Source organism: Natator depressus, chromosome 2 (genome assembly GCF_965152275.1).
Source record: "Natator depressus isolate rNatDep1 chromosome 2, rNatDep2.hap1, whole genome shotgun sequence".
Lineage (NCBI taxonomy): Eukaryota > Metazoa > Chordata > Testudines > Cheloniidae > Natator > Natator depressus.
This window is the reverse complement of record NC_134235.1, coordinates 79,744,566-79,756,601: the sequence shown is the minus strand read 5'-3', so window position 1 is coordinate 79,756,601 and position 12,036 is coordinate 79,744,566. Positions and strand designations below refer to the sequence as shown.

Here is a 12,036-nt window from a genome sequence, read left to right as displayed (position 1 = left end):
GGATGCCTTAGACAGATGTTGGTGAAGTCCTTTAAATTCTTTGGGAGGAATGTGCTATAGACAGGGTTTACAGTGTGGAAACGAAATGCACAAGGATTAAGTGACTAGCTCCAGACCACCCAGCGAGTCGCTGGCTAAACTGGGACTGAGGGCTCTGGAATTCCTAGTCCACCAGCCATCTCTGCAGACCACGCTCCTTCTTTGGGAGCCACGGCCTGGCAGTGGAGCCGCAGGGTTACACTCTGGGAGCCTGAACGGGCTTATGTAACCACCTCAGGACCATGTGGTGGGTACTACACCCAGACTCCACCTTCCGCCGCTGCCTCCCCCCAGCGCACAGACACAAGGAGGAGGAAAAAAACAGAAGGGTGGAAAGGAGGGAGCTGACTTAGACCCAGCCTCCTCCTCCTCCAGCTGCTGGCTGGGGCTTTTGTTTTCTTCCCAGCTCGCTATCCCCCACACGTGATTGCTGTGTTATGGCAGGGCGAGTGCACCTATAACGACTGCTAACACTGCCCGAGGAGAGGGGGAGAGAGGCAGGGAGCCAGGCAAGGCGCGGGGGGGGGGGGCGATAAGTAGGCAGCGAGCCATCCATGCACACACAGCCAGGGGGAGGGAGGGAAGGCAGCATGCCAGGCAAGCCACCGCTCCCTCGCCCTGCCTGCTAACCCTTCTCCGCCGCAGCCTGCCCGAGAGCCGCTGCCTCGCCGCGGTGACTGCCTGGGGGAGCGGGAGGAGCGGGGAAGGAGCGAGACCCGGACAATGGCGGCGGCGGCTGCCACCAGCAGCCCTGGCAGCGCTAGCAGCACGTTGCAGCAGCCGCCGCTGGAGCCCTGCTTGAGGAAGCCGCAGCAGGCGCCGCCGCGCATGGACCCCCGGCGCAGGCAGGCAGCGCTCTCCTTCCTCACCAACATCTCGCTGGACGGCCGGCCGCCGCTGCCGCACGAGGAGAGCGGGGCAGAGCCGAGCGGGGGCGCCGCCAAGGCGGCCGCCGGCAGCGCCAGGACTCGGCACAGCCTGGGCGCCTTCCAGCCCCCCGCCGCGGCAGCGGCTCCGCAGCAGCCGGGGGGCCACTGCGGCAGCGGCCGGCTCTCGAGCCCCCCGGGAGCGGCTGGGGAGCCGCCGGAGGAAGAGGAGGAGGATGCCTTCGCCAGCGTGCAGGTGCCGGCAGCCGCCTTCCTGGGCTCGGGGACCCCCTCCGGGGGGGCCGGCGGCAGCAGGGGCCGCCTCAACTCCTTCACTCAGGGAATCCTGCCCGTCTCCTTCTCCAGACCCATCCCGCAGGGCTACTGCTGCCTGGAGCAGGGCGGCCCCGGCGCCTTGGAGCTGCAGAGGTCCCGGTAAGCGAGCCCCGTGCACGCCCCTCGCCTCCCTGCGCCGTGCGCGAGTCCCCGGGTGCGGCGTGCACAGGGCACCGCGCGGGCCGGTGGGTGACACTTGCACGCGGGCAGGCGACACTGACCCCTAAAGGTGCCCGAGGGGACGGGGACCCGGACCCGGAGCTAACTCCGGCCAGGGTGAGCAGCACCCAACCTCCGGGGGGGTGGGGGGGGCGCTGCGGGCTTTTGAACTTAGTCCAGGTCACCTTGGCAAACCCATTAGTTCTGGTTTCAGCTGGGCCAAGATCGTATTGTTTATACAACGCCCCCTTCCTTGCTGAAGTTCTGTGTGCTACCGATTAAGATATGTGCAGTTAACGCTTGTTTCAGGGGCTGGTGCCCCGTGCTCAGGAGACCTGTCAATGCACATTTCCTGGCATGTGAACATCTGTGCAGCGGCCAGGTTAGAGAGCAGAGCAGATACAGGGTTAAAAATAGCTGTTGATAGACTGTGTTAATCGTTAGGGTGTCATTGGGTCGGTGACAGGAGAAAAGGCCTGGCTGCTAAGTTATTGCCTCTCCTTTTTCCATTAATGGGTAGCAGGCATTTGTCTGTTCTTAACATTAATCTGGCATTTTTAACAAGCTGACCTGAGTAGCAGTGTTAGTTTGTAGGGTTCAGACACAGATCTGGATTTTGAAATATTGATCGGTGAGGTTTCTCTCCTCCCTGTCTAGTGTAAGCATTCTGTTTACCTAATAGAAAGATTAAGAATTGCAGTGTTGTAGTAACCCTGTTGAATAAATAAGCCATACATGACAGTTCTGTGCCATTCTCAGTTTAAGCGCACATCATTCCTTTAACCTCCATGAACATTTTCAGAGTTGAAGCATTTTCTTTTAGCATGCACATTGAGCAGATGCTCAACAGTTAAAATATTGTCATTTGACAGTGTCTGGGACCCAGTAAGGTGAGGGATAATGACAGTTATACTGGTGTAAACTGCAGTACCACAATGGAATAGGTAAACTTCATGTAGTTGTGGCAATTTATGTCCCATCAGCTGGAGGCACCGTGGAGAGAACAAATAATTATTTTAGTATATGAATGTGGATATTTATATATGTGTACTGTGGATTTAGCTGTGTCATGCTGATTAATGCATTCACTGGTAAATTAGCAGGCAAGATTTTCAAAGGTTCACCCTAAATGGTTCAGGTTTAAACTCATATGTATATTCTTGCCAGATATCCTTTTTTTATACTTAGTGCAACATTGGTTTTCTTATAAATAAATCCAAAGTCTTACCCCCTTGTTTTCTCATTTGTGTAAATGCAATGGACTGAACCTATCATTCTGAGTGCTTTCTAGACAGACTGCTAACACAAATACTATTGAAAGACCCTGCTCCAGAGTCCACTTTCCATTGACTACAATGATTGGACATCAAAAAATACATGAAAGAAAAGAGACTTGCTAACCCCTTAAGCAGGCCCTTTATCTACAGACACCACTTTTTCTTATGGTGAATGTCTTACCACCTTGTGCCACTGGTTATTAGTTTGCCCTTTTAATGGACTCTCCCACAGAGAAGAATCTCGCTTGCTTAAATATTTCTAAAGACATCTACTAAGAATACTCAACCATGTACAAATGTATACGTGCATTATGAAATAAATGTATCAGAGATACACAATAATCCTCATTCGCTTAATATTCGCTTAACAGTCTCCACGTAAAAGAATAAATGGGCACAAATCAGACGTCAAGAATTATAACATTCAAAAACCAGTCGAAGAACACTTCAATCTCTTTGGTCAATCGATTACAGAACTAAAAGTGGCAACTCTTCAACAAAATAACTTCAAAAACAGACTCCAACGAGAGACTGCTGAATTGGAATTAATTTGCAAACCGGATAGATTAATTTAGGCTTGAATAAAGACTGGGAGTGGATGGGTCATTACACAAAGTAAAACTATTTCCCCATGTTTATCCCCCCCGCCCCCCCACTGTTTCTCAGACGTTCTTGTCAACTGCTGGAAATGGCGCACCTTGATTATCAATACAAAAGGTTCCCCCCCCTCCTGCTGGTAATAGCTCACCTTACCTGATCACTCTCATTACAGTGTGTAGGGTAACACCCATTGTTTCATGTTCTCTGTGTATATAAATCTCCCCACTGTATTTTCCACTGAATGCAGCCAATGAAGTGAGCTGTAGCTCACGAAAGCTTATGCTCAAATAAATTTGTTAGTCTCTCAGGTGCCACAAGTACTCCTTTTCTTTTCGCGGATACAGACTAACACGGCTGCTACTCTGAAACCTGTTAATATCTTAGGTGTCACAGTGGAGTAGGGAAGAAACTGGAGGCAGAAACTGTGCTTCTCCAGACCAGCACAATTTGCCACTCCTACATTCCCCATTTGTTATGCTCACTTCTTTCTATTTCTCCCATAGATTTAGCTAAGTAGACTTTGACTCTCATGCTTCAACAGTTTATAAGGGTAATTGATCGTAAAAGTACCATAGGCTGCTGTAGAAACAGCCTTTTAAGGGTTAGCTTTAGTGGAAAAATTGGAGGTCTACCAGATGAAAGTTGTCTCAATACTGTATACCCCCTATCCTTGATTTGATCTGAATTATAGTCATAGCTTTCTGACGTCCTTTTACAGATGTTGATGCCGAGGTAAGCCCCCAATAAAATAGCTGCTGGTGATGTACCCTATCGAACCCAAGCTTCAGTCTAGTTCTAGTCTTCATCTATAGTTCCTCCTTTGATAAGAGTTTCTCCATTTATTTGAAAAAGAGATGTTCTGAGCAGTGCTCTGTTACTGTTCAAGAGAAGATTTTCTCCTCACCCCTGTTGTTCTCCTTACTGAATAATAGTTGTATTAATGCTCCTGTAAAGGCTTACTCGAGTCCCAAAGATCCTTCTTATTTTTCATTGCATGCACATGTTGGCCCTATATTATAGACGGGACATCTTCCTCCCGGCTGAAGAGATCTGGATGGGACTTCTTCAGATCTCATCTGTGTCACTCCTTAACTGGACTCCTCTGATCTTCCTGCCAACCCCTTACACCTCTTGTTCTGCAATGTTTCCCTTCTCATTTCTGTGTCTGCTTGGTTGTTTTATTTCCCTCCCCAATACATACAGCTTTTTATATTAGCTTGCTTGGAAAAGTTGGAGATATAGCATATGAAAATTGTCCGTGGCTGCATACCCGCTTATTCAATCTGCCTTGTAGACTGCATTATCTAATCTAATAGGTAATCAAGATTTCTTACGCTAGGGGGAATCCCCACAGATCAGGGTTTCATAAACCAGCTCAGTGTTTAATGCTGCAAAAGCACTGGTTATGAGGCACCTTGTAGGTTTCACTTTATTCTGCATACAAATAGCAGAGTTGATTATTGGAAAGTTGAGAGAGAGAGCGATCTGAACATCAGCTCACCCAATCTACGGTACCAATCATGTATTGGCCCTCTCTGAGTTCTCCATGTGCTTATGTGGTGCACCCAGATTTATAGATTTGAAGTTAGAAGTGTTTTCTCATGCAGTTGCTTCTTCTTGGGCTAAATTAAGCTCTGGTGTAAGTGGGATGCCTGGTAAATTTGGCCCTGGGCTTTGTATCACTTGTGTGCTCTTTAGTAGCAAGTTTTCCCTTCAGTTACACCTGTGCAACCATGCTGACTATAGTGAGATTGTATGGATGTAATCTAGAGCAGAACTTGGCCCACACTGAATATATTGCCATTATAAAATGCACATGGCACCTTTCAAAATATCTGATAAATAGATAATATAATTATAAAGCAGCACCAATTTGACTACTCTAGCTTGCACACAGTGCATAAGGTATCCTTTCAGAGGTCTTATATAAGCCTTAGGCTCAAGTATAGATTATGCACAATGAACAGCCATTAGACTATCCCTACTTACAAATTATCCACTAGGTCCTACTTTTACAAGAGAGCTACGTAACAGATAAATCATATGCATGCACACTGCTGACATAAGCCCAAGCACAGAGTTCAAGTGAGACCTTCTGCTGTTCAGTTAATGGTGAGGAAAGAGCCAAATGCTCTGCATATGGCCTTCCACTATGAGCAGGATGACAAGAAGAGAAAAAAAAAATCACTGAAATTGCCCCAAGACAGTCATTAGCTCACCTGAAAGAGAGTCATTAGGCAGTAGCTTTCAGTGATGAGAGTATAGGGATTAGAAAGGAGTGGAGGAGAGTAAAATAAAGTGTTCAGAGAATTTCTTTGTATTTGCTTTCTCCCACTCCCCTTGTGGCAGACTTGAGTTTGATCTGTCATTTGAAAGACTAGTTCTCTATGCTTAGACATGCACTTTGTTATATAGTAATATGAAATTATTTTCTATTACAATATCACACAAGACATGCTATATGATGTTTTTGTTTTCAGTTAGTTTTCAGAAGCCATTGTGAACATATAATCAGAGTTTCCTGCCTTTTTTGTTTGTGTTAGCAGTTTCAATAATTGCATACTAGTTTATATTTAACAAGGTTATCATTAATGTGGTTTGGGTTTCTGCTGTACATTTATTCACAAGAAACAAACTGTACAAGAACATGGAGCTGCTTGCTGTTTGGAGGCTGATATATAATTATGTGTATACAAGAAAAAAACTCTAACCCTGATTTTAAAGCTGGCACATAGATGCTGAAATTCAGATTAACTTGTCTGGTGCCTAAGGTATTATTTATTTTAAATGATCTGTTAAACAGATGGCTAAAAATGGTAGACCACTTGGGATATAGAGCCAGATACTGCCACCCTTACTCATGTAAGAGCACCTCACTCTTCTGGTAGTCCCATTGGGCCTGTTTATGGAGGAAACATGAATAAAGGTGGTAGAATCTGGTCCTGAAACAACAAATGTGATTGATTTTCACTTACAGCTAGAGCATTTACCTCCATAGTTATTTATGAAAAATAAACATTGATATTTTGTTTGGTGATGTTGCCCTCTGTTGTGTTAACTTCAGTGGAGTAATTGCGCCAGACAGTAGGGCCCTCTCATAGTTAAAGGCAAAACCAAACCCTTTTGGGGGACTCAAATTGTAAGAGACTAGCATATAGATTCTGTTATTCTTGAGGATTGCTGGCATTAATGACCAGATTTGAGATTTAAACTTCACTTTTCATCACATTTGCCTTTCTCATCATAGTAGGATGAGGGTAAGGAATCACTTCTTGGACAGCTGATACTGGAAAAGGAACAGAATGGAACAGATGCCAAGTAATTGAGCATTGTTCATTTAAAGAGACACTCAAGTAGTTCTGGCCTGAAATTTAATTTACTTTAAGAAGGTATATTGTCCAACTAAAGAAAAATCACATTTATTTCCATGTTTTAGTAGCTATCCGGATTATTTTTTAACATTAAAAATCTAGTTTACTTTTCATTATTTGAAGTTCACCAATATTGTTTATCTTCCAGCTCACTCAGTTTGGACAGTGCCGATAGGAGTCACTTTCACGCTCAGGTTCTTATGAACTAGCACAGTGCTCGGACATTTGGGTAGCAAAGTCATGAAGTGGGAATATTTTAAAAACCAAACAAAACCAGTTTAAAACATGAAAGTGTTTATTAATAATGGCATTGGTCATTTTTAATTTACAGACCCTATTTTGGGCCTCCACTAAGTAATAGTCCCTTAAAAAAGATGGGTAACATCGTTAGAAATTTAGATACTCACCAAAAAAACAAAACAAAACAAAAAGCCCTGGGTGAGTGCTAGAGCTGCAACAACCCATTAGGGGGCTGTTCAGGAGCTGAATCCTGGAGTTCAGTTTGCAAAGGGTTGGCAGTGAATCAAACCTGTCATGTTTGCTTGAAGGTTTGAATTAAGTTAACTTGAACCTTGCAGCGGTTCTCAAACTTCATTGCACTGTGACCCCCTTCTGACAACAAAATTACTACATGACCCTGTGTGGGAGTGGGGCCAGAGCCGGAGCCTTAGCTCCGCCGTCCCGAGTGGGGGCAGAGGGGGCCTGAGCCCCACCACCCCGAGTGGGGAGGAGCCCAGGCTTCAGTCTAATGCTGGCTTGGCAACCCCATTAAAATGGGGTCATGACTCACTTTGGGGTCCTGACCCCCTGTCATAAATATAAAGGGAAGGGTAAACACCTTTAAATCCCTCCTGGCCAGAGGAAAAACCCTTTCACCTGTAAAGGGTTAAGAAGCTAGGATAACCTCACTGGCACCTGACCAAAATGACCAATGAGGAGACAAGATACTTTCAAAGTTGGAGGAGGGGAGAAAGAAAGGCCCTCTCTGTCTGTGTGATGCTTTTGCCGGGAACAGAAAAGGAATGGAGTCTTAGAACTTAGTAAGTAATCTAGCTAGATATGCATTAGATTCTGTTTTGTTTAAATGGCTGATAAAATAAGCTGTGCTGAAGGGAATGTATATTCCTGTTTTTGTGTCTTTTTGTAACTTAAGGTTTTGCCTAGAGGGATTCTCTGTATTTTTAATCTGATTACCCTGTAAGGTATTTACCATCCTGATTTTACAGAGATGATTCTTTTACTTTTTTTCTTCAATTAAAATTCTTCTTTTAAGAACCTGATTGCTTTTTCATTGTTCTTAAGATCCAAGGGTTTGGGTCTGTGTTCACCTATGCAAATTGGTGAGGATTTTTATCAAACCTTCCCCAGGAAAGGGGGTGTAGGGTTTGGGGAGAATTTTGGGGGGAAAGACGTTTCTAAGTGGGCTCTTTCCGGTTATATATTTGTTAGATGCTTGGTGGTGTCAGCAATAAAGTCTAAAGGCAAAAGGTAAAATAGTTTGTACCTTGGGGAAGTTTTAACCAAGATGGTAAAAATAAGTTTAGGGGGTTTTCATGCAGGTTCCCACATTTGTACCCTAGAGTTCAGAGTGGGGAAGGAACCATGACACCCCCAGTTTGAAAACCGCTACTTTGAGGAATCCCATAACTCCTTAGTACACCTTACACTTCTGCGTTTGAGGGAGGGTAGATTTTCTAGTGGGCTCCATTTCCCCAAGGTGAATGGCCTCCTCCTCAGTCTTGGAGAAACAGTGCTCTTGGGGTTAAGGCATAGACTTGGACACAGGAAATTTGGTTTCTGTTCCCAGGTCTGTAATAGACCTGCTGTGTGTCTTTGGACAAGTTCTGTGAAGCCTGATTTTCAGTAGTGCTGAGTACACGTAGGCCCTTTACCTCCATTTCCTCCTCTGTAAGATGGTGATCGTACTTGTGTATGTCACAGGATAGTTGTTTGATTAAATCAATATTTGTAAAGTGCTTTGAGGCTCTGGGATGAAGAGTGTTATACAAGTGCAAAGTATTATTTGTTGCACCTTTGTGCTGAAGGCAATAACCCACAAACTCCTCAGGGGTTTTCAGGAAGGAGTCACCCCACTTCCTTGTCTCCATACTCATGGGAACTCTTCCTATCCCACTGTAGCAGCTACAACACTAAGACCAGGAACAGGGATGGTACCTCTGAAAATTCCAGAGCAATTAAATATAGAAAGTTGAGCCCCATAATAAATGATTGCTAGAGAACCCTTCTGAAGTAAAAAGAAAAGGAGGACTTGTGGCACCTGAGAGACTAACAAATTTATTTGAGCATAAGCTTTCGTGAGAATGCATCCGATGAAGTGAGCTGTAGCTCACGAAAGCTTATGCTCAAATAAATTTGTTAGTCTCTCTAAGGTGCCACAAGTCCTCCTTTTCTTTTTGTGGATACAGACTAACACGGCTGCTACTCTGAAACCTCTGAAGTAGTTGATGGTCACCATTTAGGTACTGGCCTCAACTGAACTACAGAATGGAAGAATATTTCAGAGTGGCACTGCTCTCTACCAAGGTTAGTTTTGCGGACTTTCAATGCCAGAGAAGCATATGAGAAGGCAGCAATTGTATGTAAAATGACTGAGACAGCAATTGAGGTCAGACATAGCTCTATATTTTTTTCATTACAGCAGTCATGTATACATAAACTTGAAATGCTCTTTTGATGTATAGCAGTTGAAAAGCTGTCTATAAATTTGAGTTTCATCCAGCAGTCTAGGAGAAATAAAAATCAGTCCATCCATAATACACATTTTGTAACTTCCTTTCCCTTCCATATTTATGGGGAGTGCATTAGGGGATAGCTAGGGGAAAAGTTAGACAAACCACTCCCATTTTATTATGCAAAACAGTGCTATCAAGTCAAACAGTTGTGCTGTTCTACTAATGAGCAGCAAAGTTTATTTTAGTATAACAGCTATGATGCCCCAACTGATATACACTGCCAGGGTAATGGACTATATCAGCTTCACAAATGCTAATAAGATAAAAGACTGGAAATTAAGGGTAATAACCACATCCTGTAGAAAAGGCTCCACTCCACCAAATTCCAAAGCTTTATTAGGGCACTTAGTAAGGGTTCAGTTGTCAAACAAAAGAATGACAAAAGACAGGAAAAATGTACAACACTCAGTTATTGTCAAGTCAGTATGGGAACTAGAACAGATTCTAGTATATGCAGCCATTATAAATCAGACTGATCTCTTTATTTAGCCATTACAGATTAAAAAAAAATCATGGGAATTTATATTAATTCATTTCGAGATCATTTAGAATTAGGGCAGTCAAGCAATTAAAAGAATTAATCACGATTAATTGCACTATTAAACAATAATAGAATACCATTTATTTAAATATTTTTGGATGATTTCTACATTTTCAAATATATTGATTTCAATTACAACACAGAATACAAAGTGTACAGTGCTTACTTTATATTTATTTTTTTATTACAAGCAGTGATGAGCTGCCAAAATCTTAACAACTGGTTCCCTCCTCACCCCATGAGGGGTTTGTTGCCCACCCCCGCCCCCGGGACTCCTGCCCCATCCAACCCCCCACGTTCCTTGACACCCCCCCCCAGGACCCCTGCCCCATTCACCCCCCTCCGCTGACTGCTCCCAGAACTGGGCAGGAGGGTCTCGTGGGTCACCATAGTGGGTGCCCACCCCACCCCTAAGAGCCAGAGGGACCTGCTGGGGGGCGAGGTGGGGAATCCCGGCGGTGCTTACCTGGGGCAGCTCCCTGGAAGCATCTGGCAGGTCCTTCTGGCTCCTAGGGTTGGGGGAACGGCAGCTCCCCCCACTGATTACATCAAAAGTGGTGCCTTAGGCGCCGACTCCGTGGGCTGGAACACCCACGGGGAAAATTTGATGGGTGCAGAGCACCCACCGGCAGCTCCCCACCCTGCCCCGCACCCGGCCCCAGCTCACCTCACCTCTGCTCCACCTCCTCCCCTGAATGCGCCACCCCGCTCTGCTTCTCTGCGCCCCCCCGCCTGGCTGCCCACGAATCAGCTGTTTGGCGGGAAGCCTGGGAGGGCTGGGAAGGAGACGGCAGCTTCCCGCTCAGGCTGAGGGTGGCGCAGGTGAGCTGGGGCAGGGAGCGGCTCCCCTGCCCCCCCCCCGGTTACCTGCTCCAGCACAGGCGGCCCTCCTCGCACCCCCCCCCGCCCCGCCCCAGCTCACTTCCACCTCCCTGGGCCTGAGTGCGAAGCCGCCACTTGCTTCTCAGCCCACCCTGGCTTCCCGCGCAAACAGCTGATTTGTGGGAAGCCTGGGGGGGGCGCGGAGAAGCAGAGCAGGGCAGTGCGTTCAGGGAAGGGGGAGGAGGCGGAGCGGAGGTGAGCTGGGGCTGGGGTTGGGGTGGGAAGCTGCCGGTGGGTGCTCTGCAACCACCAAATTTTCCCCTTGGGTGCTCCAGCCCTGGAGCACCCATTGAGTCGGCGCCTAGAGCACTACTTTTGGCTGGTTAAATTTAGAAGCCCTTTTAGAACCGGTTGTCCCTCGCGGAACAACCGGTTCTAAAAGGGCTTCTAAATTTAACAACCGGCTGTAGTGAACTGGTGGGAACCGGCTCCAGCTCATCACTGATTACAAGTATTTGCCCTGTAAGAAAAATAGAGTATTTTTCAGTTCACTTAATACAAATACTGTAGTGAAATCTCTCTACCATGAAAGTTGAACTTACAAATGTAGAATTATGTACAAAAAACTGCATTCAAAAATAAAATGAAAAATTTTAGAGCCTACAAGTCCACTCAGTCCTATTTCTTGTTCAGCCAATCACTCAGACAAATTGGCTTACATTTGCAGGAGATATGCTGCCCGCTTCTTGTTTACAATGTCATCTGAAAGTGAGAACAGACATTCACATGACACTGTTGTAGCCAACATTTCAAGATATTTACATGCCAGATGAGCTAAAGATTCATATGTCCCTTCATGCTTCAACCACCATTCCAGGTAACATGTGTCCATGCTGCTGACGGGTTCTGCTTGATAACAATCCAAAGCAGCGCGGACTGACACATGTTCATTTTCATTATCTGAGTCAGATGCCACTAGCAAAAGGTTGATTTTTATTTTTTGGTGGTTCGGGTTGTGTAGTTTCAGCATCAGAGTGTTACCATTTTAAGACTTCTGAAAGCATGCTCCACACCTCATCCTTCTCAGATTTTGTAAGGCACTTCAGATTCTTAAACCTTGGGTCGAGTGCTGTAGCTATCTTTAGAAATCTCACACTTGTACCTTCTTTACATTTTGTCAAATCTGCAGTGAAAGTGTTCTTAAAATGAACAACATGTGCTGGGTCATCATCCGAGACTTCTATAACATGAAATATATGGCAGAATGTAGGT

The 12,036-nt window shown here is 45.5% G+C and overlaps 1 protein-coding gene across 1 annotated transcript in view; it reads left to right on the top strand.

Annotated features, from left to right (window-relative positions):
* Window positions 1–747: 747 nt before the first annotated feature.
* The window catches only part of CABLES1 (Cdk5 and Abl enzyme substrate 1), a 113,827-nt gene continuing 102,538 nt past the window's right edge, over window positions 748–12,036 (top strand). The window contains exon 1 of the mRNA XM_074944506.1: window positions 748–1,340. Coding sequence (XP_074800607.1) covers window positions 763–1,340 — 578 coding nt within the window. The 5' untranslated portion in view covers window positions 748–762. The remainder of the gene's footprint in view (window positions 1,341–12,036) is intronic.